Raw genomic sequence first — 27,448 nt, forward strand, 5'->3', positions numbered from 1 at the left:
TTCTTATGGTATAATTCAGGGTGGACCTGCTCATTTCTTCTCTTAGACTACAAGCATCCCAAGGACATGACACATGGCTTAGTCATCACTACATTCCACCCAGCAAGGTAACATAAACATGGAAGGCCCTGTCAAGTTTGTTGTAGACAGGGATGAGAGGATAAATGAATAAATAGAGGAATGGAGTGGAATATTTTACTTCCTAACAGGAGGTTTAAATCTATGTTCGTAAGGGAATGAAAGAGATATTGTTTTTCCTTCAGGGAAAAGATGATGAGCCACCCAAGGTGAAAAGAGAGTCTCCAACAAATAAGCAAAAATTAAGGTTGTACTCTTTGTCATAAGAAATGACTATGAATATGAAGGTAAAAAGACATTAGAGAAGAAAAGTCAGGAAAAGGGGAAAGAGAAATTTGGGTAGCATAAGAGAGTGCCCGAAGGACTTTAAAACTAGAGATACCTGATGTCCACTTTTAGGTTTTTACGTGTTTATGCAAATCCACTGCCATCTTTTCGAGGCATGAGTCCTGTCTGCTACACACAAAGGAGATGCTAAGGAACACTTGCTTGCCTTTATGTTAGATACGGAAACAGTGGGATTTTCTCTGATGTTCTCAATTCTAGAGTCTACTGACTCAGGTCCATGTGTCCCTGATGATAATCATGAGCCCCATCAACAAAGGGAGTACCCGCTCAGCATGGAGGCAGACCACCCGCCAAATGACGGAAAAATGTAGGCCAGGTGTGGTGGCTCACACCTGTAATTCCAGCACGTTGGGAGGCTGGGGCAGGTGGATCACCTGAGGTCAGGAATTCGAGCCCAGCCTGACCAACATAGTGAACCCCCATCTCTACTAAAAATACAAAAACTAGCCAGGAATACTGGTGCATGCCTGTAATGCCAGCTACTTGGGAGGCTGAGGCAGGAGAATCACTTGAACCTGGGAGGCTGAGAGTGCAATGATCTAAGACCATGCCATTGCACTCCAGCCTGGAAGACAGAGCAAGACTCTGTCTCAAAAAGAAAAAAAGAAAAAGAAAAGAAAAATGTAGTCTTCATTCTTCTGAATTCTATCATAAATCTGGGAGTAGAATAATAAAAGTACATGAAAAACTACCCATAGCTTAGTATAGTTTATGTTGCACACAAAACCCAAGAGATATAGGCAATAAATGTTTCTGGAATTTGTTTTATAGCAGCATTGGTCCATCAGAAAAGTTTCCCTCCAGGATAGATTCTGAACATAGACAAATAACAAGAAATGAAATTATAAGGAAGATTAACTATTGGCCTTTTGTTGACCCCTCTATTTCTCTCTTTCAAGAAGGAGAATTATAGGTCAGTCCAACGTTCAAGAAGGAGTAACATTACTCATTTTGAGCTTTCTCAAGAAATCTTGGCTCTTAGAACTCCTGGCTGATTCCTAGTGGTTTCTTACGTTGAAAAATAGAACTCTCACCAAAAAAAAAAAAAAAAAAAAAAAAATCAACAAAACCACAAATGCTACTTTCAGGTTTGAATTCAACTTAAATTCATTGAGTTATATTTTAAAAAGCTATCATTATGATAACCAGTTTTAATACTGTGATCAAATACAATCACTAGTATGAAAACTCGGCAAAATGTCACATTCCACTAGTGTCTCCAGTTCAATGCAAAATCTTTTACTGCCATCTTGTGGATTTTTAGGAAATAATCCCAGTCACTTTATTGTCTTATGGGAATAATAGGTTCACAGGCCATAGTTCATGAAAATAACTGAAAAATGTATAAGCAGCTAAATAGTCAGGTTTCCATTTAATATTATCACTTTGTATTCTCTACTAAGCATCTCTGAGGCTTGGTTTCTTCATAAAAAGTTTTTATTATAATAATACCATCCCCTGCCTAAGGTTGCCATAAGAATAAAAATTTAAAACTGTTCCATAAATCAAAAGTACTATTCAGAAACAACCAATTATTATCACTGCTATCAGCTACACTATTAGAATGATAATACCTAAGCATTTTATATGTAACATTTCACATGTAAACTATGGTTCAGGTCGAAAAGTCCAGACCTTGGTACCTGCTTTCAGACAGATTTGTCTCATTTTTTATGGCTTTCAGGGCAAGACAGTGGATGTTTCCAATGAATGGAAAGATTCCCTGGAGATATTTCTTTCTGGGGCAGAAAATAATGTGGGCCTGACAACTGAGGAAGGGAATATTTTCTTTTTACTGATTCACTGTTAAGCAACTGAACCCTGACATTTCAAAAGCACAGCAAATATGTAGTATAGGAACAGCTTTTTCCAGTGAAAAATGCTACCCCTGGGATCCTATCTACTGATCCACATTTAGTTATTCTCTGGTAAGTTATTCATCCAGGATTTCTCTCTTCCAACCAACAGACACTTAAACTGGAAAACAAGGCAATAAGTTGGCTCATAGATGTCACAGACAACTTAAAAAAGAATCATCTGAGAATTTCAGGGAAAAAACTTAGAACAAAATCTCCAAAAGCTTTCCTTTCCCCTTAGCGAAGACTTCTTGAAATTCGTTCATGCTCTAATTTATTCATCACCTATGAACACCTCTGTGTGCCTAGCACTGGGTCAGGTTCTGGGATGCGATGATGATCCAGACATAAACGTTTATCCTTACTGACCTCCATACTAGCTGGGAAGTTCATATCTCATGACTTATGATATCTGCTGCTTCAAGCTCTGCAGTTGTTCAGAACCTGAGCAGAAGTTAGGAGGCAGAGAAAGGGCCAACGCTGCGCTTGGGAATTTGGGGTGGTAGAAAGAGAGAAGCAGCTCATGTATGAGCAATTTGCTGTTATAGGACATTCATGGACTCTCCACATATGTCAGTTGTTGAGAGCAGTCATTGCATGTAGTGAAGTGAATGGTGTCAGAAGTGGTGATGGTGATGATGAAGAAGATAAGATGATACTTAGAATTAAGAAACTTTTATGGATTTTAAATAATGTCAGCCTGTGAAGAATAAGTCAGAGTAGTTGTTTCTTTTTATCAATCTGCCATGCATTATGACCACGTTCATATCTTATGTCTCCACTAAGCTATCAGTCCCTGAAGGTGAGATCAATGTCTGATTTACCTCTCTATTTCCTGTAGACATAGAATAATATTTGACAGACATGCTTTCATTATTGAACACTTATAAAGTGCCAGGTACTTTTCAAAACTCTTGGAATACAGCAATAAACAAAATAAATCAATAAGAGATATTCAATAAATCAAATAATTAACAAATAAGAGTCACAGCCATACAAAGTGTTTTCCACTTCTTCCACTTCATATACATTTATACGAATTGCTAAATAAATCGCCAATTTCCTTTTCTCTATTGAATCATCTCCATCAACATATAAACACTGTTACAAAAAACAAACTCTACCCTCTAGTTCCCATTATATTGCATTCCTCTCTAGAGCAAATTCAGAGGAGATAACTGTACTTGTCATTAAAAGAGGGAATTTGGCTGGAAAGGCAGCAGGAACTTGTGGGAAAGATATTAAGCGGAGGAGTAACATGATCAAAGTTGATAGAATCTATGGAATTTGTGTAAAAGATGAAAAAAATACTGACTTTGAAGTTGGGCAGACTTAGAGTCCAGTCCTTTTACTACAGTCTGGTCTTAACCAAATTATTTAACATCTCAGAGTGTTAGAACTTTGACCTGCAAGATAATAGTAAACAAACTATGTGAAGTTCTTACTAGGTAGGAAGTGCACAATATGTCTCTCATCCTTTCTGTCATCAATTCCTCTCCTTTTATTCTCTTAGGCCTAGGCTCCTCCCATGAGAGGCTTCTCTCCGAAATAATTTCTATTGTTTAAGAAGCACTTACGATCCTTAAGATCCTAGACCTAAAACATTCCTCAAGTAGAGCTCAGTGAGCCAATAATCACTAATGGTCATTTATCATTTATCTACCCAGTGTTCAGATATGCTTCTTATTTGGGGACAATTCAAGACAGGAAGGAGGCACAGCCTTACCCTCATTAGAGAAGCTGGAGGGGGCAGCTATTCCCTTTTCCCACCCCTCGGCAGCTACAACAGGGCAGGTCAAGCAGATGTTCCAGTTGAGAATTTAGCATCCCCACACTAACATGTAAGGTGCATGGAGAAATAGAGACTTTTCTCAGCAGTGTGGTTTGGCCATAAGTGGCCAGTGGTGACAGCCCAGCATCCTTAGTAGGTTGCTTTTTAGGAGGATTTCCTCCCTGGCCTCTGAGCCTGGTTCCTCAGGCTTCCTGTTATCTAGACTATCTGTTATTTCTCCAATAAATTATTTTTTCATGTAAGTTACCAAGAGCTGTTGTCTGTTGTCCGGAGTCAAGACCTCCAGGAGATAATTTCACCAGCCAAGTTCCCACCAGGCACATTCCTAGAGTAGTTAGTGTTACAGATAAGGAAGCTTCTCATGAAAGAAGGAAGCCTATTCCTAGAGTCAAATAGGCTTTGAGTTATAAAACTGTTGAACCTTTCAGTTTCTTCTTGAATAAAACAGCAGCATGATCATTTTCCTACCTTTCCTGAAGGGACTCTTTGAGGATCAAATGAGATAATCACAGTGCGGGACTTTATACATATATATGTATATGTAATGCAAATCTAAGGGTTATTAGAGATTAGCTAATAAAATAGGTTATTCTGAGGCCAAAATGAACTAGACTAAACATCAGTCCACTTTTTGACTCGAAAGAGATTTCAAATTTTAAAGGAGGAGTGATAATCAAGCCGATGATCACTCCTCCTTTAAAACCTGAGGTCTCTGCATGATTTCCCCTTTATTTGTGATCAGCTATTATACCACATTTTAAATGTTTACACAGGGAAGACATTGGAACAGGTGTTAATCCAACCTTTGAAATTTGTATAGGAAGTCTTCGCTACCTAAATATCTATTTAGAAGAAGAGAATCTGACATAAACATATTTTAAACGATCATCAATTATTTAGCATTTAATATGTAATAGAATATTTAATTAACATTTTTCTGATCTATGGGAATTCCTTTTAGTCAATTAGGAAATGATCTGTCCGAATTGGAAATACATTTCATTGACCAGAAAGCTAAAAGCTTTAATTTATTCTGAATCTTCAGGACAGAAGGGATTAATTGGCCAGCGTTCCAGATGAATACAACTGAGAGGGGCCCTGGGATTCCCAACTGCCTTCAGAGAGGCGGGCAAAAATGAGTCATTCATTCATTCATTCATTAAACATTTGCTCAGTAGCTGGGTTCTAAGTTAATCAACAAAGGTGAAGAGATGAATAAAACATAGTTTCGTCCTCAAGGGAAGCTTCTAAGGATTTGAACATTGCTTCTAAGTACCTTAATTTTACAGCCTTCCTATACAATGGCTTCCTGTGATGACTCATATGTCTCCTTTTAAATGCTCTTTTTTTAGGCATTTACGCTTTCTTCATTAACTAGACTTTGAGTATGGACTGCCTCAGACATAAGCAAACTGCCAAATTCAATTCTCTTGTGAAGGCCTACATCACAGAAAGAGCATAGCTTTGAAATCAGAAGCAACAGTGTTCCAAATACCACCATCATTACTGATTATCTGTGTGATCTTGGACAAATTATTTAATTTCTCTGAGCCCTCAATCCAACAAGGTTGTTGGGACAATTCAGTGAAATCACAGTGCAGTATCCAGCAAAATGCTTGGTGCTGAGCATATATTCAATAAATGTTAGGCATTTTATCTCTAATTACTGGTTTTGGTTTCTTGGGGCCCTCTTTGTTGGAAAGTTTCCCCTCCAGAATCCTTCTTACTTTCCCATCCTGAGCTAAGGATGGTCTCTTCTTTATGCTCATGTGGTCCCTGGAAGTTACCATTAGCATTTCCATGTTATACTGGAAATTACTTATTTATTTGTCTGTCTCCCTTCATGAAGCTACATGTTCACTGAGGAGACAATGCTTTTTTCACGTTGTATCCTTAGTGTCTAGTAGCTTTTGGTACTTTGTGAATGTCTCTGAGCTCTGCAAACAAGATTTGAAGGTGAAAATATTACTTCTGTCAAATAAAATACTTACAAGAGGTGTTCTGGAGATTATGGCAGAATTTTCAAAAAATATGTTTCACTTGATAGTAATTTATATCCAAAGACTAAAAAAGTTATTTTGCTAAATAATATTAAAAAACTCTTTATGGGCCGGGCGTGGTGGCTCACTCCTGTAATTCCAGCACTTTGGGAGAAGGAGGCGGGCGGATCATGAGGTCAGGAGATAGAGACCAACCTGGTTGACACGGTGAAACCCCATCTCTACTAAAAATAGAAAAAATTGGCCGGGCAGGGTGGCAGGCGCCTGTAGTCCCAGCTACTCGGGAGGCTGAGGCAGAAGAATGGCGTGAACCCGGGAGGCGGAGCTTGCAGTGAGCCGAGATCGCACCACTGCACTCCAGCCTTGGCGACAGAGCAAGACTCCGTCTCAAAAAAACAAACAAAAACAAACCAAAACCAAAAAACCAACCAACCAACCAACCAACCAACCAACCAACAAAGAAACAAACAAAAAACCACACTGTATCAGCATTTAAAAAAAATTGCTGCAGGACTTCTCAGATCTTTCACTGAATTATGAACTGTTTTAATGGAGCATTTCACACATCTGCTATTATACAGAGTTTTGGAAGTACCACTGTGAGAAAAGCTGGTGTTTTACTGGTGCAGTGAGTTAAGCTTCAGAGTTTTGAAAGCTGCTTACAGTTAAATCCTTTGAGTAGTCATCTTGTGAGTTACGTGTTACAAGCCTGATGTTAAGTAGATGGTTCCTAAGGTACTATTTTCACTGCATCTTGCTAAGTTGTGACATATAGTGTGTTTATGACACATTGAATAAGCAGGACTTTAGGAATGTAACTGGAAAGCAGCAATGTTAATTTTGTTTCCCTACACAGTTTACTGAGTGCCCACAAATTTTATTTATTGTTTTTCTTTAAAAAGAAAATACATATATATATATATATTTTTGAGATAGAGTTTTGCTCTTGTTGCCCAGGTTGGAGTGCAATGGCACGATTTCAGCTCACCGCAAACTCCGTCTCCCGAGTTCAAGCGATTCTCCGGCCTCAGCCTCCCGAGTAGCTGGGGTTACAGGTGTGCGCCACCACCTCTGGCTAATTTTGTGTTTTTAGTAGAGACAGGGTTTCTCCATGTTGGTCAGGCTGATCTCATACTCCCGACCTCAGGTGATCTGCCCACCTCAGCTTCCCAGAATGCTGAGATTACAGGCGTGAGCCACCGTGCGCAGCCTATTTACTGTTTTTCTTTCTTTCTTTCTTTTTTCTTTTTTTTTGAGAGGGAGTCTCGGTCTGTCGCCCAGGCTGGAGTGCAGTGGCTGGATCTCAGCTCACTGCAAGCTCTGCCTCCCGGGTTTACGCCATTCTCCTGCCTCAGCCTCCCGAGTAACTGGGACTACAGGCGCCCGCCACATCGCCCGGCTAGTTTTTTTGTATTTTTTTAGTAGAGACGGGTTTCACTGTGTTAGCCAGGATGCTCTCGATCTCCTGACCTCGTGATCCACCCGTCTCGGCCTCCCAAAGTGCTGGGATTACAGGCTTGAGCCACCGCGCCCGGCCTATTTACTGTTTTTCTTTAACATATATTACACAGCCGGATTCTATGTCAGACAATGGGGATGCTGCTTAAGTGATACTTGGGGCAATTCATGAGTTCTCTGGTCCCTTTTAGATAATGGAGGGTTTTTCCTTGTCTACTCCAAGTTCCTTTTCAGAGGAAATTCAGCGAACAGGTTGGAGGTAGGAGGGAGCTCAGCACAGAGGGGACAGGGCTACTGCTCCATCCCCACTCAGTGATATGGCTCTTTCTTTTGGCACAACAGTGAAACACACTTGTGTGTGGTTTGTTAGTAAATGACTGCTGTCCTGAGCTCTCCTGAGTGACCCACAACTCTGGCTCCCTAGAAGTCCCCACCACCCTGCTGTCCAGCATCTGTGGCACTATGGCCATTCATTGTGTGGACTGGTGCCAGGGTTATGCCAAGGTGTGAAAATTTTGAATAGCATCCCTGACCATAGGTAAAGAAAAATCCAGGGTGGCTGAGGCATCAGTGAAGAGTAGGGGAAGTATTGCGGATGGGGCAGGCTGTCCAGGCAGGCAGGGGCCAGACTGCAAAACTTTACGGGCTATGTTAAAAATTTTAGGCTTTAAGAACAGCAGGACACCACTGAAAGGCTTTAAAGAGAGCAGGAAAAGAATATGATTAGATATGCTTTTTGTCCTGTTTGCTCTTTCCACAGGCTGGAAGTCTGTATGTAATGGGTGATGTTTACATGCACTAGGCAATCATCAGGAATAAAGGACTCTGCCCATAGTCAGGCCCTGCTGAATCCCCACGCTCGGGCGGCTGGGCCACGAGTCAGCCTGGGTAGTGGGGCTCTGAAGCCGAGGCTGAGCAAGAGTAACTCCCCTGGAGCCTCTTCACAGGCCACTTCTGTTTTCATTTGAGGTGGTCTTGTGATCAGGGGAGCAGTGGGTTCTCAGTTGTGCAAGAAGAAAGATCCAGTAAGGTAGGGAGAAGTCTAAATGGGCTCCACAATTAAGAGAGGCAAAAGCCGGAAATGACTGAAGAGTCAATGGGTCTAGAGGCAGTGGGTTAGAGAGAGAGAGAGCAAATGCCTGGAACAAGCATGCTGGTGTGGAGAGGTAACTTCCACATGGTTTCTGGACCAGAACTCTAAATTTAACTGGTCAGATTTAGGGCAATACGTTTTTACCTCCTCAAAAACAGCATCAACTCCACTTAGTTGGATTTCACTTCAAAGTTTAACAGAATGTCCTGGCTGACACAGTACCTTGAAAAATTCTGAAACCTTACTGATGCTTATTCCTGAGGGGAGGGTAGTGGTTTTGCTGGAGTTTGGGTGACTCCAGAAGATGAGCGAAGAGAAGCTGAAGGTGTTGCTTAGGTGAAAGGTTTTATAAGATTTCTGATTTAGGCTGTTTCACCTTTGAGGACAAGGTGAAATAATAGCACTGAGTTGTGGAGAGGAGACTTGTCCCTAACATTGCATAGGCCCCAGATCCTTTTTAGTATTTCAGAGAGTGCTTGTTTCAGGAACGCACAGAGGGAGACAGAGTTTCATAGGCAGAAAACATCAGTACTGAAAACTAGGAAAGCAAGGTTCCTCCATGGGACTGGAAGCCAGAGCCAGAGAGGAAGAGCATGGCAGGTATGGCAAACCTTGAAGGGATGAGGTTTGTAGGTTCATATGAGGACCACTTCAGGAAATCGAAGAAATAATTTGGGACATCTTTACTGGGGATGGCGTTGGGGAGGGGGAAGCCACACCACCAGAACAGATTTAGAAATGTTATTTGAGGTTACAATATAAGGTGACCTTATCAGTACCCAAAGATGGTGAATAGTGTGTGTAGTGCTCATATTTCATTTAATTAAACTTGAAAATAGAGTCCTGGCAAATCAAGTCCTTCCCCTCTGCACATTTCTAAGCATGAAGATAACCTGAACAATTTTGAAATGCCCATGTGAGCTGTGATTCATTTTCACTCTTTTGAAATCAACAATGCAATTTAAATTCTAATTTGGAAATTCAGTTACCTATTATACCTTCACTTCAACAGCTGCAGCATTTCACTTCTGGCAACACATATTCCTAATCATGTATCTTGAAACACAGTTTGTTAAATACTTAAAGTCCATCAAGAGTGAGCTTTGGAGTTAGCAAGTCAGCTGGGGCGATCATTTTTGGATGCCCGAGGAATGAATAAACTAAAATTGCTTGGAGAGACAGGAAATAATCTCTTTCTAGGGGTATTGCTTCTCTGTGCTCTGTTCCACATTTTTTCCTAACAAATCACTGAAATAAATAATAAGGGAAACATTTCTATCTTTCCTTCCGCAGAAAGAATGCCTGAGGAGGCGACTACACTAGTTAATGTGACTGCATGCTGAATGCCCTAAATTCTCCTCCATGAATACATCAAGAATATGGTTCAATTACTGAATTCCATTCTGCAACAAATCCTTGAGAAATAGAATACATAAAAGAGAAATTAGAAAAGATCACTTATAATACATGTATAGGTTGTAGCCCAGGGTGACGATCTCTTTGTCTTTGAGCATCTTCAATACTTGAATTTTGGAATTCTGGTGGAGATAAGCGGTAGGCCTGGAAAAAATTCCCTACAATGGAGCTTCAGGATCCTCCATCTTCAGGTTGCTAAGTAATGTGTTTTGACAATGCATAAACACTAGATGGCACTCATAACCTTAAAACATAGTAAAAGGCCACTTCCCTTTTCTGTATAGGCAAGAATGTAGGAAACAGTCAATTATGGGAATTACAAAAATTAGCCAGGTGCGATGGCGGGAGCCTCTAATCTCAGCTACTCGGGAGGCTGAGGCAGGAGAATCGCTTGAACCCAGGAGGTGGAGGTTGCAGTGAGCCGAGATCGCACCACTGCACTCCAGCCTGTGCAACACAACCAGACTCTGTCGCAAATAATAATAACAAATCTACTCAAGCATTTACCGCTACTGGTGTCCTGTAAGATACTCCTTATGTAAGGGTTTTGTGGTCAAAATATTTGTGAAAACCACAGACTTCATCTGCTCTAGGAGATTTCCAATGGACACAGGTAAACATGGTTTTTAGAAGTTCTTCATTGAAGAAGTCTGTACAAAGGAACCTATTACAGTAGCAACCTATTACAATCCTGCTATTTCAGTGTTCTGTGAAACACACTTTGGGAAATGCCAATCTAGTTCAATCCCTGTCCCAAAGAAGGAACAGCCCAAACTATCCAAAAGAGGCCTTCCTTATACATGGGTATCTGAACCTTTTTAAAAAACAACAGATACAGTCTTAAAGCAGAGTTGTTAATAGTAATAGCAACATTGATTGAAAACATATACTATGACATACTGTATTTTAAGTGTTACTGTCTCTTTCTTCAGTGTGTGTATGTATATATATGTGTATTTATATGTGTTTATATACACATACATACATATACAATACCCGGCACATACTAAACCATTAATAACTACATTACCTAGGAAGATCCTATAGTCTGTGTGTTAGAGTAGGAATGGACATTCTGCCCCTGATGAGAAAGGTAATTGTCTATTATGCAAGACTCCTACCTATGAAGAATAATTGAGACCAAAGACATATCCCCCAGATCCCTTCCCTGGGGATTCTACTTCCTTTCTCTGAAGTTACTACATTGTTGTTAACATGACTTATTTGCAAATTAATTTTACATGACCTATTAATATGTATTGAATTTTATTTAGGTTTTTTTTTTTTTTTTTTTTTTGATAGAGTCTCACTCCATCACCCAGGCTGGAGGGCAGTGGTGCAATCTTGGCTCACTGCAGCCTTTGCCTCCTGGGTTCAACCAATTCTCCTGCCTCAGCCTCCCAAGTAGCTGGGACTACAGGTGTGCACCACCACACCTGGGTAATTTTTTTATTTTTACTAAAGACAGGGTTTCACCATGTTGGCCAGGCTGGTCTCGAACTCCTGACCTCAGGTGATCTGCCTGCCTCAGCATCACAAAGTGCTGGGATTATAGGCATGAGCCACCATGTAGAGGACTACGTGCTCGCAAATGAGACGTTCCTGATAAGTCCTGCTCTTGCAAACGAAGCAGGGCGTTCCCGATAGAAGCCAGCTGCAAACAGCAGACCCTGGGGGCTTGTTTATGTGTAAACATCTTGAAAATCCAGAAAGTCAGGGAAAGGTCAGAAAAACAACAATGTGTCTTGTGACTTGGTAACATTCCACAAACGACTGTGTAAAATAAAGCGGAGCCTGTCGTCGGGGCGGCCGCCATGTTTGTCTTGTCTTGTGTTGTCTTGTGTGTTCATTCCTTTGTTTAGGAAACACGCGGACCCCAACACCACCATGCCCAGCCAGCTCTAGATTGTTATTTAGAGTTTTTGCTTTGTATTTTCCAGGAAGGTAGCTTGCCCCTGTATGTCCAGTGTAAGTTATAGATGAAAATATTTTATCTTCCATATTCCATCATCAGTAATTCTTTTGTGCCGTTTTGCTTTCCACAATGTAATGCTTGAGCTTCTCAAGACTGTTTATTCTTTTCTCTTAATCTTAAGCAATGAAATTCCAATAGTGAACCTTGAAACTAGCCATTTTCTAGCTAGCTATAGGTGAAATACATTTTGATATACTAAGGAGAAATGCTCCCTCTTCTTTCTCAACTGAAAAAAGCATATATTTTCCTCATCAAATGTATTTGCAAATGTTATACATAAAAATGGATATGCTGTGTGAACTTCAAAGATTGTTGTTATATCTTGTGAATTATAATATCTAAGAAGACTATAATTCTGATTGGCTGCCTTATTTACTATGTGGTCCTGGTAATATTTAAATGGATAAATCTATTTTTGAAGCAGAAATACTTGGGAATTTTCTTTGTCAAGCCATAGAGTATTACTAGCTCATTTTTTTCTCTCACATGTACGGAGGTTAAAATAAATAAAGCCTGCGGCTTGGTGGATTTTTTTTATTTAAACAGAGTTAGAGAGTCTAATGTCATCCCTGTGGCTCAATTTCTTTATCCTTAAAGTGAACATAATAAGGCATAGTGTTGTTAGAAGACTAAATTATTTATGATAGTGACTGACTCAAAAGTACCACGTAAGTATTAGTTCTTTATTGTTTTATGTGTTCCTGAATGTGATGTGCACACAGTGTGGTGTGCACCAGGAAGATGTGCCATACAGACTGTTGACAAAATTTTGAAAAGAGACTGTGCTGACAGGAGAGAGAACACTGACTTTGAGTTCAGCTTTATAGTCAGTAGCTGGAGACATAGACAGATCATTTAGCGTCTCCGAATCTCTTTTCTCCTGATTTGGAAAATGGCAGTAATAATAACAACCTATCCTGCCACTTAGAATGCCTTAGAGGATCTCTAGAATGAATGCATGTGACAGTGCTTTGCGTCTGGGAACATTTAACGATGATATGAATGCTGATTGTAATGAAATAACAAAGTGGTACCCCAGTATAGAGAATGTAAGCCAGGATGATGAAGATATGTTAATATGCTTTAGGTAGAATTTTAGAGTCAATCTTTCAGGCTATAGTGACTTCTTAATGTGCCACCATATTTATTCAACACTTTTTCGTTCAATAATCACCTTTTTTTTTTTTGAGAGACTGCTATGTGCCAGGCATTGTGCTAAATATTAAGGATATAAAATCATGTAAGATAGAGTATTTGCTTTGAGAGACCTTACTACCTAGTACAGAAAGACAGACATGTAAACGTACATGGACAATAAGGTTTGATGGCTGCCAGTTATATCTTATATATCATGAAAGTATTGAAGAAGTAGGTAAGGGAAGTAGTTTAAGGAATGATGCTCAGTTCTTGGATGGCAGAACAAGGTCCTGATGAGGGACCTTACACTGTCTCTCCCATACTCAACATCCTTCCACAGAACTGCAAGCTGATGAGTGGCCAGAGGCCTTCATATGTGAGAGGACCGCAATGACACATACGACAAGGCCATTCATGCCATTCATGCAAACTGCCGGACACCTTACTAAAGTCAACAGACTGTATGATGTTATTTAGGTAAAGTGCGTGTGTGTGTGTGTGTGTGTGTGTGTGTGTGTGAGAGAGAGAGAGAGAGAGAGAGAGAGAGAGAGAGAAAGAGAGAGATTTTCCCATTTTTTGAAGGGTTGGAATGGTGGCTAAAAAGTATAAGGTCAATTATAAGATTCTATTTATAAATCACAGCCATAAAATGAAAACAAGTTTTTCTAAATGTACAATGAAAACCACAAACTAAGTGTTTTGTTTAGTTATGAGCTATTAACCATAATATCAGCCGTAAGTACTGGCTCCTTATGTAACTCTCCATTATTATTTTCATGATTAGTAAAATTAAAATATAGGCAGGAACACTCACAATGGATTTGCCCTATCATACTAAGGAGGAAGCTTGACACAGTAGAAGGAGACAGTCAATAAATATTTGAATAAATTAAAGCAAATAGGGAAAGAAAGGAAGAGGAAAGGAAAATTAGAAGGAAGGGAGAAAGTGGCAATGGAATGGAAGAATGAAAAGAGGGAGGGAAGGGATATGGTAGGTGTAATGGGCATTAAAATGGAATATTTAAATCCCAGCTGTGACTCTCTGTAGTTAGCTAAACTTTGACTAGCTTGAAGTTTATCTTCATTTGAACACGGGGCAGTACCTTTCAGAGTGATTGTGAGAAGAATAAATAAGGCCGGGCGCGGTGGCTCAAGCCCGTAATCCCAGCACTTTGGGAGGCCGAGATGGGTGGATCACGAGGTCAGAGATCGAGACCATCCTGGTCTACACGGTGAAATCCCGTCTCTACTAAAAATACAAAAAACTAGCCAGGCAAGATGGCGGGCGCCTGTAGTCCCAGCTACTCGGGAGGCTGAGGCACGAGAATGGCGTAAACCCGGGAGGCGGAGCTTGTAGTGAGCCGAGATCCTGCCACTGCACTCCAGCCTGGGCGACAGAGCGAGACTCTGTCTCAAAAAATAAATAAATAAATAAATAAATAAATAAATAAATAAATAATAGTTATGCAAGATAAATTAGAGGTCCATTGAACAATGTAGTGCCTATAGTCACCAATACTGCCTGCTTAAACATTTGATAAGAGGGTAGATCTTATGTTAATTGTTCTTATCACAAAAGGAAAACAATAATAAAAATAGAAGAGAACAGGAGAAAACTTTTGGAGTGATGGATGTGTTATGGCATAGATTGTGTGATGGTTTCATGTGTGCATACACATCTCCAAATTCGTCATTAAGTATGTACAACTTTTTCTATGTCAATCTCATCTCAATAAAGTAGCCTTGAAAATTACTTACAAAATAATACCCTTTGCACCAATGTGGATGCCACTGGAGGCTATTGTCCTAAGCAAATTAACATAGGAACAGAAAGCCAAATACCACATGTTCTTACTTATAAGTGGGAGCTAAACACTGGATACTCATGGACATAAAGTTAGCAACAATAAATACTGGGGACTCCTAGAGTGGGGAGGGAAGGAAAAGGGAAATGACTGAAAAACTACTGGGTACTAGGCTCACTATCTGGGTAATGGGATCAATTGTATGCTCAACCTCAGCATCACATGATATGCCCATATAAGAAACATTGTGTGTAACCCCAAATCTAAAATAAAAAAATAAAAGTTGAAATTAATAAAAAAGCAAAAAAAAAAAAAGATGCTTAATATATTGTTGCTGATAATTCTTGAATTTAGTTGAGTGGTGCTGCTGCTACAACTCCGTACCATCAGCAAACTCTATATAGCATTATCTTATGCATTTTTTTTTTTTACATTTGCACCAAACTATACACATTATAAATGTACAGTGTTTAGAGTATGATTATGACTTTGGGGGAAAAGTCTGTTTTTTAAAATAAAAGAAGTAATATATCATTTTTAAAAAGGCATGCTTCTCAACATTCTGTTGGATGCAAATGTGTCTGGGAACATCAAGAAGAAAATATTAGCACCTTCACCTTTATTTGAGGGAAGTAAATGCAACAAGCATCAAGCACCTGAACACCATTTAAACTGTGACATGTAGAACACGTGTGACGGCTCATGCCTGTAATCCCAGCACTTTGGGAGGCTGAGGCGGGTAGATCACCTGAGGTCAGGAGTTTGAGACCACCCTGGCCAACATAGTGAACCCCCATCTCTACTAAAAATATAAAAACTAGCCAGGCACAGTGGTGCATGCCTGTAATGCCAGCTACTTGGGAGGCTGAGGCAGGAGAATCACTTGAACCTGGAAGGCAGACGTTGTGGTGAGCTGAGATTGCACCACTGCACTCCAGCCTGGGCAAAAGAATGAGCAAGACTCTGTCTCAAAGGAAACAAAAACAAAAACAAACAAAACTGTGACATGCACCAGAAGTCATGACGCTCTCATCCATTTTCCTTTGTAATTAAGGTGCTTTTGGGATCATAATTGAAAGTTAAGGCTTTTTCATTGATGGCATCAGATATAGAGGGAATAAAGATTACAGAAACATACTCACCGATAGGATCTGGTCTCCTCTCTGGAGCTCCCCACTTAGGTCTGCTGGTCCACCAGCCAGAATGAAGGATACAAAAATACCTTCTCCATCTTCCCCACCGACAATGTTGAAGCCCAGGCCAGTGGAGCCTTTGTGCAGGACCACCTTGCGAGGCTCTCTGCAGAAAGAAATAGAGAACACAGCTCAGAGGCTGATTCATTTAACATTTAGGTTGCTTTTACTTTCATATGATATCAGCGATTCACTACCTATAAAATTGTTTCTCGAACTAAGATAACATTTGCACATCAAGAAAGAGGCTAATATCAGGACAATATTTGAGTTCCCACTGTAACAACCACCAAAATACCATGCAAAAATCATTCCTTCATTCTAAAAAAATTTCTTAAACTACCTTTACTTCTACTTTTCTTTTACCTAAAACATCTGTTTTTGTATTGAGCAACACAGTAATACTCAGTATGATGGATGTACACAAAAGGAGGGAGGGATTTTTGGGAACAAGAGACTAGGTTGAATGCCCAGATCAGGAAAGATCTTATGTGTCAGGTTGTGGGTTTGTTGTTTGTTTGATTGTTAATTAAAATTTACTGTGTAGGCCATGGGGACTCATTGGAAGATTCTGAGACATTAAGAATACTTAAATTCATTTTAGGAAAATTAACAGATGGTCCTATGGAGGGCTGACAGAGAGGAAAGCACAGATACGATGGGACGTGGGAAAACCATTTAGGATGTTGTTTAGTAATCCAGCTGCGAGGAAGTCACAGCCTGAACAAGGGTGACAGCAATGAGAATTTTAAAAAGGGCAACATGAGAGAGGAAATTTGAAGGGAGAAGCAGTAGGTCCAGAGATGACTCAGACACTGGAAAAAGAGGAGAGAGAGCATCTAAGTAACTAGCAAAAGGAGAGATGAGTGGAATCCAGGGTCATGAGAATGTGTATGATTTTGACATACTCAGTTCCAGAAAATAGTGGGATATCCAGGTGGAGACGTTCTGAAGCAGCTGGAGACAAAGAATAGGAATTTGGGTCTTCAGAGAGGACTATAAATACAGATTTGAGGATCATCAACAAAAAGGTCAGAGATCAAATCTTGAGCCAATAGTTTGCTGAGTTTGTGTAGAGGTCAGAATAATATGGAATTATAGAATGTAAAAAGTCTTAAAGGGCATTTAGTTCAATTTTCTATATCAGTAATTTTAGAAAGTGTTTTGCAAGCCTTAGGTTTACCAAGTTGTCACTTGTGTCACCCACCCTCCTCTCCCAAACATCTCAGTTCATCTTCTATTTTCCAGCTCTTAATGATGTAAGAACGAGAAAGAGCCATCCAATATATTTTATACTAATGACTACACAAATAATTTGTTACTTGCTATCACATTTCCATGCATAAAATGATGCATTATGTATATAGCCTTATTATGAGGAAGAGTGTAAAGTGCACATCGTAACTTGAACTGTAAGTAATAAATTATGTAACAATGCATTAAGTCAGAGGTAAAGTGACATATAGTTAACTCATTTCATTCTACAAATACTTTGTCAACACTTACTGTGCCAGGAGGGTGTTTCAGGTGCTCAGAATGTTTGCAAACAAAACAAATATCCCTGTACTTGTAGACTTACAATCTAATGAAGGTAGACTAATAAACGATAGATACAATAAATAAATCAATTATATAGTATGTTATAAGGCAATAAGTATTGTGGAGAGAAAAAAGGCAGAACAGCGTAGGAGGGATAGGTTGTGGCGAGGAGGGCCTGGACAGGATGCATTGAGAAGGTGACATTTTAGAAAAAATTGAAGAGGTGAGGAAACTGGTCATGTCACTATAAAAAGAAAGAATATTCTGGCCAGAGGAAAGGAATAGACAAACAGAGATCTTAATATGGAAGGGTGCCTGGTACTGTCAAAGAACTAGGAGGCCACTGTGGCTAAACTGAGTAAATGAGGAAAGGAGAATGATAAACAATGAAGTTACTGTATTAGTTTTCTATTGCTGAATAACAAGTGACCACAGATCTAGCAGGTTAAAACCACACGCATTATTCTCTTTCAGTTCTGTAGGTCAGAAGTCTGGGTGGACTTGACTGTGTTGTCTACCTATGCGGAAGTCAAGGTGTCAGCCAGGCTGAGCTTTATTGCAAATTTCTGTGGAAAAACCTGCTTCCAGATGTATGTAGGTTGCTGGCAGAATTCAGTTTCTTGTGGTTGTAGGATTGTATTAGTCAGGGTTCTTCAGAGAAAGTCAACATGAGATTGCACACACACACACACATACATTACACCTATATTATATACACATACATAATAAGGAATTGGCTTATGCACTTATGGAGCCTGATAAGGCCTCAAGATTTGTGGCTGACAAATTGGAGACCCAGGAGAACCAGTGATATATATTAAGTAGTTGCAGGTTGAAGCTAAGCCTGAAGGCACATGAAGACTGATGTCCCAGCTTGAAGATAGCCAGGAAGAAGAAGGAAATTCACCCTCTCATTGCTTTTTTATTCTATTCAGGCCTTCAGTGGATTAGATGAGGATCACACACTTTGGGGAAAACAATCTGCCTTACCCAGTCTATTGATTTGCATGTTCATCTCATCCAGAAACACCCTCACAGACATACCGAGGAAAATGTTTAACCAAATAGCTGGACACTCAGTGACTCAGTCAAGCTGACACACGAAATTAACCATCATAAGGAATAAGGTACCCATTTCCTTGCTGGCCATCAGCTGGGGCCTCTCTCAGCTCCTATAAGCCATCCACATTCCTCATCCCATGGCTCTATCTTCAAGAAAGTAATGACACATGGGCACACTGAATCTTCTTAAGATTTGAAAGTTCTGACTTCCTCTTCTCCAACTAGCTGAATAACTCTTTGCTTTTTAGGGGTTTATGTGATTAGGCCAGGCCTATCCAGATAATGTTCCTATCTTAACTGATTAGTAACCTTAATTACATTTGCAAAATCCCTTTTCTTTTTCTTTTCTTTTTTTTTCTTTTTTTGAGATGGAGTCTCGCCCTGTCACCCAGGCTGGAGTGCAGTGGCACAATCTCGGCTCACTGCAAGCTCCGCCTCCCGGGTTCATACCATTCTCCTGCCTCAGTCTCCCAAGTAGCTGGGACTACAGGCGCCAGCCACCACACCTGGCTAATTTTTTTTTTTTTTTGTTGATTAGTAGAGATGGGGTTTTACTGTGTTAGCCAGGATGGTCTTGATCTTCTGACCTCGTGATCTGCCCGCCTCAGCCTCCCAAAGTGCTGGGATTGCAGGCTTGAACCACCGCGCCCGGCCGCATAATCCCTTTTTCTTATATAAGAACTTAATTGTGGGAATAACACTAGGAGGTAGATATCACGAGTCCCTCTTAGAACTTTGCCTACCACTCTCAGAGAGACCACAGTGCATTAATCCTGTAGGGCCTTGTAGATCATTTTAAAAGCTTTGACTTTTACTCTGAGAGAAATGGGAAGCCTGTGAGAAAAATGACTTGACCTGACTTACATTTGTAAATGATTCCTTTGATGTAAAACAGACTCCTCTTGCAGCTGGGTGGGCATGGGAGTTCAGCTCCCCCTTGATCACAGAAACAGCAGGGAGGGAAACACAGAGCATTCCCCTCATTTCTACCTCATTGCCACTAGGTGGGAGTAGAAGTTCAGCTCCCCGCTTGGATCCACTAACACCAATCGGGGAGAGAAGATGGGGTGCTGACTAGCACTGCCTTGAACCACCTTATTCTGCCTCCTTACCTCTGCATGGGGGTAGAAGTTTAGCTCCACACAGGGCCCTGCTGATGTTACCCTAGTAGGCAGAGTGGTTTTCCAACTAGTACTGATTTCCTCTTTCTCCTTCTACTTCATTGCCACTGTGCAGGGGTAGAAGTTAAGCTTCTTGCTGGTCCCCATCAATATTAGGAGTAGGGGAATGGAATGCCAGCTAATGCCACCTCATTCCAGCCTGTTGCTGCTGGATAAGGGTATGAGTTCAGCTCTCCACTAGAAAGTGGAGAGTCGACTAGCACCACCTCATACCCCCTTGTTCTGCCTATTTGCTGCCCAGATGGGGATGGAAATTCAGTTCTTATTCTGTCTACCAACAACAGCCTAGTGGAGGAAGTGGAAGGCCATCTTAGAGTTGCCTCTCCTGGCTGCCCCTGGTGGAGCCAGAAATCTAGCTCTCTACACAGCACTACTGACACTGCAGGGTTGAGGGGACAGTTTTTTCTTTGGTGTTTGGCTAGAGTAGGTCAGTATTATCAAAAGTTTTCCTGTTCTGTTAGTTTACCTGTTTTTCCCAGTCATTTATCTATAGGGAGCAGGTTTCACTTGGAGCTGTTTTTGTCTGTACTTATTGGCAGTTCCAGGCTGCAGTTTCTCCAGTGCTCCGTCCAAATACATAGCAAACAAAAGAAAAAAAGAAGAAAGAAACATTCCTGGGAACTCACTACAGCATCCTTCCTTTCCTAGACAGTCTGTTGCCTCCCTTCCAACTCTAAAGTCTTCCTACATTAGTGTTTTTCTACTCAAGGTTTTTTTGTTTTGTTTTGCTTTTTAAATAAGAGGGTGGATTAGAGAGAAATGGGGATACATTTTAAAGGTAGAGGCCAACAGAATTTTGATGAAAAGGTTATTGACAAAATCTCCCCCTTGCTTGAGAATAAACACATGTATAGACATTCTTAGTGGGTCCAACAACACTGGAGCTCTATATAGTACATATAGATGGAGGGAAGAGAGTGATTAGGACTCTGACATTTGTCCCTGTGCTAGATATTGTGCTTGATGCTTTACGTGAATCATTTGATTTATTCCTCAAAGAAATGAAAGGTATATTGATTTTGCAACTACTTTGAAACAGACACAGAAAGCAAAATAGATTGATGATTGGATAGATGGGCAGGCATGTGATAAATCAAGTAAAGGAAAATGTTAATAGTAGAATCTAGGTGGCAAGTACATGGATGTTCATTGTAAAATCTTTAAACTTTTCCTTATGTTTGAAAAATGTTTATAATAAAATTGTGAGTAAAAGAAATAACCTGAAGAAGAAATCATTATGGCAAATTTTTAGATTAGTGAAATGAGACTACTTGCCTAAGCTTTTAACTGAGTTTAGTAAATATCAAAGGTAGGATTAAGGACATAGATTTTCTGTCTCACAATCCCAAAATCTAGAATATGGTATATACCAGAGATTGCAAACCAGCAAGTCAAAGGCTGAATTTGACTGACAATATTTACAAATGTTTGAATTAGTTGCCCAAGTTTAAAATTAGGAAAATTTGCATAAAATATGAATTTGTGGCCTCATGTGAAAAAAGTCTGACATTCCACCAACACTAGCTCCCAGTTTTGTTGTGAGGTAACACTTGGTTTAGAGATGGGCTTCTTTAGAATGGTCATTTGTTCACCAGTTTGCCACAGTCCTAACCTCTTTCTCATGTTCCCAGACAAAAAAAAAGCTGTTATTGTACCACATTTGCACTTCTTATAAAATTAAGAGGAAAGTATTTCTTGTACTCATACTCCTATCAAAAATGGGAAAATGAAAGATTTATGGAGGGAATCATTTTAATAAAAATGGGAGACAGTAAGATTCCTATGGAAGTAAAGATTATCCTTACATGTTTAATACTCAATGTGACTTTATGCAGGAATAAGACAGCTTTCAAAGGTCATTATGAAATATCATTGCCCATCACCCATTTATGTTACCCATCTGGGGGCATTTTGTTAGTGACCCTTGCACTTTGGTATACTGCTTCCTGTCTATAAAAACAGAAAACATATAATGTTTGCATGACAGTAGATTTTATTTATCTGGACCTCATTTATTTCAAACTATCAGAACAAATCTTTTAAACCAAATTATCTGGAACTTTTGCAACTCAGAAGATTTAAATGCCTTTTTTTAAAAAAGAATTTTATATTATAGTTAATTATGATACTTATTTTAATAGTGAAGAGAAATGACAAAAAATAAATTTGTAAAATGGAATGAAACTAACGTCCTAAGCACAACTTCAAAGGATTTATTTTTTCTAATTTAAATTTCCTATACTAACAACCTATTACAGCAATCTGTAGATTTTAAAGCATTTTCACATATATTTTTCCTGTTAAAGGATCAAAGCCCTTTAAAGTATTACAAGTCCTATTTTGTTGATGCTTAGGTAAATCAGCTTGTCTACATTCACACAGCCAGAAGCATCAGAGCTAGTCTCTTTGCTATAAGTTAAGAGTTTCATCGATTCGATGGAGAGGGAACTTAAACAATGAAAAGTTTGAAAGACTAAGCTAAAATTCAAGTATATTTAAAGTATAGTAGTATATATTAACATATATATAAGCCAGAGGAGGATTCTTAATTTAAAAAAAGGGATTACGATATATTTATTATATTACAGAATATAGTTTCCAAAAGCATTGACACTCAAAGATTCACTTTAACTGCCTTTAGCTCTTATCATTTGAACCACATGGTTCAATACCTCATTCCGCGCTGCCTTGCACTCTTCTCTCTCTGAATGTCATGGTATCTACTCCAACCCCTTCATCTCCTCTAATTCAGGTTTTGACGTTTAGGATAACCTCCCCAACTTGAAATCTCCTTGATCCTAGTTTCAATCTTCCAAATACATTCTCCTCCCTAAAATACAGATCAGATCATCTTACTACCCTGCTTAAATGTCTCTAGCCACCCTATGTTCCAACCACATCAAACTCCCTGTGCTTCCCTGAGTTCGACCTGTTGCTTCATACCTCTACGATTTGGCTCAGGCCATCTTAAAACTCAGTTCAATCATCACTTCTCTGAATCCCCAGGTACATATGATGACTTGTTCCTTGGGTCCCCACTGTGTCTTCCACACATGCCTCTATTGCAGCATGTTTTACAGTGTGTCCTAATTGCTCATACATTCTTCTCAAGAAAATGTGAACTCCTAGAACCCAGGCACCAGCATTTCCCCAGTAATAGTAAGATGCCCAGCAGGTAGCAGGAACTCAGAAAATAGGTATTAAATGAATGGATAAAATCCCACAGTGATTTAGGTCTCCATTTCATATTATAACTAATTACGTGAATGTCTTTCCCTCTTCCTAGATTTTAACCAGGGATGTCAAAATCTAAATTCCACAGATACAGATCACAAAACACAAATGGGCAAAGCAGGATGAGAAGGAAACATAGCAAACTGGAAGACACGTTTCATCTAAAGGGGGGCTGCTGCTGTTCGACTCTGGATAATTACTCCAAGCAGGAATGTCAAGTAATCTTGATAGATTCTCTAATTTTTAAAGACAAGCCAAGAATCTAGATATTTATATAAATTTCCCAGAATTCAAAGATGAGAAAGGTTAAAAAAGGTAAAAGCATGGTGCATGTCAAACTAAACATGTTTGTTATGGATCCAGGTATGAACTGCCAGTGTGAGACTGCTTTGTTAGAAGTTTGATGGTGCATTCGACATCGGCTTCATGTTTTTCACTTGCATTGCGCTCAGAATGGTACTTGACTCATGGTCATTTAATATTCCACATTTAGCCCATCTCTTTTCTTCAGTTTTCAATTTCTCCCATTCTGTAATACCCTTTTGTCTTTTTTTCCTTTTATATTATACCTGCCCAAGACTCATCATCTTCATGAACCATTGTGAAACATTTTGAGGCACAGCTGCTTTTGCATGTATACTGCCGAAGCTAATAACTCTGGGTCTGATTAATGTAATGGCCCACATTTCTATGAATTGTTTTGTGTGTGACAGTATTGTGGCCCCCAATGAGATCATAATATCCTGGAGGTGAGGTATCATGGTTTACATTTCTAGGTATCCCTAATACACATAGAAGAGTGTTCAGTCAACACTTGATGATTGAATAAGCAAACACAATTTATAAATAACTCAAATACTTTTATACTGAAATGATTTGGGGACTTTGATTTTCTATGTTATTCATCATCCAGAATTCATATTGCCAAGGGCTCTATTACTAATCATTATTATACATCATTATACACTGACAGTGGAACAAAATTCTATCTCTCATTTCTCATTCTGAAATTAGCTCAGGGATTGTAATCTTATGAAAATTTTCCCTGATACTCTCCTTAATCTGTCTACTCTAGGCTGGGTTAGGTGCCTCCCCTAGCAATCTTTTCATGTATCTATCATAATGCTTATTCCACTGGATTGGTTTATTTGACTCCCTTTCCAGCTAGAGTGAGCAACTTCAGGGCAGGGACTTATATAAAACGGACGTGTGTTGGCATTTGCTTTTTGTCTCCAGTACCTGGTACATAATAGGTGCTCACTGTCAGCTAACTTCATACTATATTTTAAGTATGGAATGCACAGAAGACAGAATTTGGTCACTCACAATATCAGCATTTAGATAGCCACTTAAAAATATATATCTTATATATATCCATCCAACTTCCAATAGACAATCATCTATGGAGTACCTACGCTGTGTTAGGCACTGTGAATACAAAGATTAAAGAGCCTGGGGTAGGAGGAGCCACATGTAAACAAACGCTTATAGAAGCCTAGGAAGTGGACAAGTGCTATGACAGAAACATGTGAGCAACAAGCTAAAGTATCCAAGAGTAAGGAGTGGCCAGCCTTCTTCTTAAAAGGTATTATTCTTTAATCATCATCACTTAGATGAAATGTGCTATATTCACTTACGCAGTTTTTATTTTTCTCTTAATGTGATGTAAAAAGTCTTTATAATTATAAAATCTTTGGATGCTGAATGAATGGAGAAATGTCAGCCTGACCTGCTCCAAGCTGTGATAGATCATCAGCAGCATAATCTTGTTTAGCTGGAGTCTCAGACGGTGCTCTAAACTAGTCAGGATGTTTTCAGGAGAAAGGAGGTGCTGTGGGCTGTCTTTCTCTCTTTACACCAGATAGTTTAAGAGGGTTCATGATTCAAAAAGGAAAATTAAGGTCAGGCATGGTGGCTCACGCTTGTAATACCAGCACTTTGGGAGGCCGAGGTGGGCATATCATGAGGTCAAGAGATTGAGACCATCCTGGCCAACATGGTGAAACCCCATCTCTACTAAAAATACAAAAATTAACTGGGCATGGTAAAGTGTGCCTGTAGTAGTCTTAGCTACTCAGGAGGCTGAGGCAGGAGAATCACGTGAACCTAGGAGGCAGAGCTTGCAGTGAGCTGAGATTGTGCCACTGTACTTCAGCCTGGTGACAAGTGAGACTCTGTCTCAAAAAAAAAAAAAAAAAAAAAGGAAAATTACTGCTTAAACTGAAGGCTTTCTCATGGCCATTCATGGGCTATTTCTTCAACTCTAAGCATCTGGGGGCTTGGGAAGTTACTCCAGTCAACTCCTACAACCTCCATGGTGAGAAGCTATATTGGGTAGTGGGAATTAAGGTATAAATATGTTTTCATTAATCTTTCTAAAGAACATACCTAACCATGTTTCTCTCTTGCTCAAAAGCCTTCTAAGGATCTGTACACCTTTTAGGATAAGGTCTAAACTTCTACATAGGCATTCAAAGCTTTGACCTCACCTACCTCTCCACCACCCAACTTCACTGTACCCCCTTGTACTTCATGTTTCAGCCTTACAAAGTTGCCAACCACAGCTTCTCATTCCATGTTATTCCTCCTTGTCTTTGTCCAGGCTGTTTTCTTTGGCTAGAAGGATGCCTGCCTTTTCCTGGTATTCTCATCTATCTAAGGAAGTCCTACTTGGCCTTTAAGACTGAGGCCAGGTACCGTCTCCTCTCTGCTGTCCCCTCTACCCTCACCTCCAGAAGAATTGACTTTTTTGAAACCACATTGTCCTTTCATTGATCACACCACTATCACTGCCTTTACTGTCCTGAAATTAATTTATTTACCCATCCATCTATGCTGTGAATCTGTATGATCCTGAAAGACAAAGGACCTTTAGGTCCTTGTTTTGTGTAATTTTGGGAACTGGCACAGACTGAGTATATAAGAGATATACAAACAAAAATACTGTTTCATGAAAGAAAAAAAAAAAGGGAGAGGTTGGGAAAAACGATACTGAGTTCTAGTTCTAGCTCTCTTGGGATCTGTGGGAAGCCCGGATTGTCCTCTACAGGTCGGGTTCCTTGCTTGGGTAATGGATGGAATAATGTTTGTCTCATGGGGAAGTGTTGAAATTCCGGTAAGACAATGAACTAAAGGCATCTAGAAAACTAATAAATTTTAAAGAAACTTAAATATTGAGATGCTATTTCCAGTAATTTGGCAGATTAGATATTCTGAAAACCCCTTTCATTACAAAGCAGCTAAAAATTCTGAATAAAATAGTTATAAAATACTTTTAAATGCTTGGCTAAGCTTGCTAGTAAAAGAAATCTTCAGAGGCTGAAAATGAAGCAGAAATGCAAGCTCAGAAGAAAGCAAGTACTGAGAATAGCAGCAGACTGAAGAGTGATGAGCTAGTGTGTTAGTGTCTAGATTTGCTGGCTGCATGAATAGGACTGTGTGGGTGCAGTGGTGGGATTAGATCAGAGACACCTGAGCAAAATTAGGACCCTGTGAGGCTACACCCCAAACAAAAGGATAAAGTACAAAAATATTAGCACCTCAACAATGTCCAGGATACATATCTACCCTGATTTTGGCTCATAAGAATCAAAAAAGGGCCCGGGGGCCAGGCGCGGTGGCTCACGCCTGTAGTAATCCCAGTACTTTGGGAGGCCGAAGTGGGTGGATCACTAGAGGCCAGAAGTTGGAGACCAGCCTGGCTAACATGGTGAAACTCCATCTCTACTAAAAAAAAAAAAAAAAAAAAAAAAAAAAAATTAGCTGGGCACAGTGGTGCATGCCTGTAATCCCAGCTACTTAGGTGGCTGAGGCATGAGAATCGCTTGAACCTGGGAGGCAGAAGTTGCAGTAAACCAAGATAGCATCACTGCACTTTAGCCTGGGCAACAGAGTGAGAGTCTGTCTCAAAAAAAAAAAAAAAAAAGAAAAGAAAAAAAAGGGGGGCCTGGGGAACTAATCGAGGCATGTTTGAATGTGGAAGAAGTTACACTTGCAAACAGAATTAATAAAACTGAATATATCGGGAGAATAAAGGAGGGAGAGTCCACCTGAGTGGTAGAAGAAAGACCTTGGCAATAGGTCTCCAGCACTGTGAGGTCAAGGTGCTCTCCAGCTCCAGCTGCAGGTGGCTAACATAAATGTGCTGTCCTGGTGGTAGGGGTAACATATGAGATGGGCTCATCTGGCCATCCTAGCTCTATGACAGTAGTCATTAGGGTCACTTGGGTAGCTAATTTCCCTCTCAGAGTCCAGGCTCACCAAGCCTCCGGCTCATTAAAA

General features: G+C 39.8%; 1 protein-coding gene across 9 annotated transcripts in view; it reads right to left on the reverse strand.

Annotated features, from left to right (window-relative positions):
* DLG2 (discs large MAGUK scaffold protein 2) overlaps positions 1 to 27,448 on the reverse strand; it is a 2,237,713-nt gene that overhangs the window by 374,515 nt on the left and 1,835,750 nt on the right. For all 9 annotated transcript variants that reach the window (XM_023209277.2, XM_023209278.2, XM_023209276.1 and 6 more), the window contains one exon: positions 16,101 to 16,257. In XM_023209277.2, coding sequence (XP_023065045.1) covers positions 16,101 to 16,257 — 157 coding nt within the window. The remainder of the gene's footprint in view (positions 1 to 16,100; positions 16,258 to 27,448) is intronic.

The sequence above is a fragment of the Piliocolobus tephrosceles genome, chromosome 13, assembly GCF_002776525.5.
Source record: "Piliocolobus tephrosceles isolate RC106 chromosome 13, ASM277652v3, whole genome shotgun sequence".
Taxonomy (NCBI): domain Eukaryota; kingdom Metazoa; phylum Chordata; class Mammalia; order Primates; family Cercopithecidae; genus Piliocolobus; species Piliocolobus tephrosceles.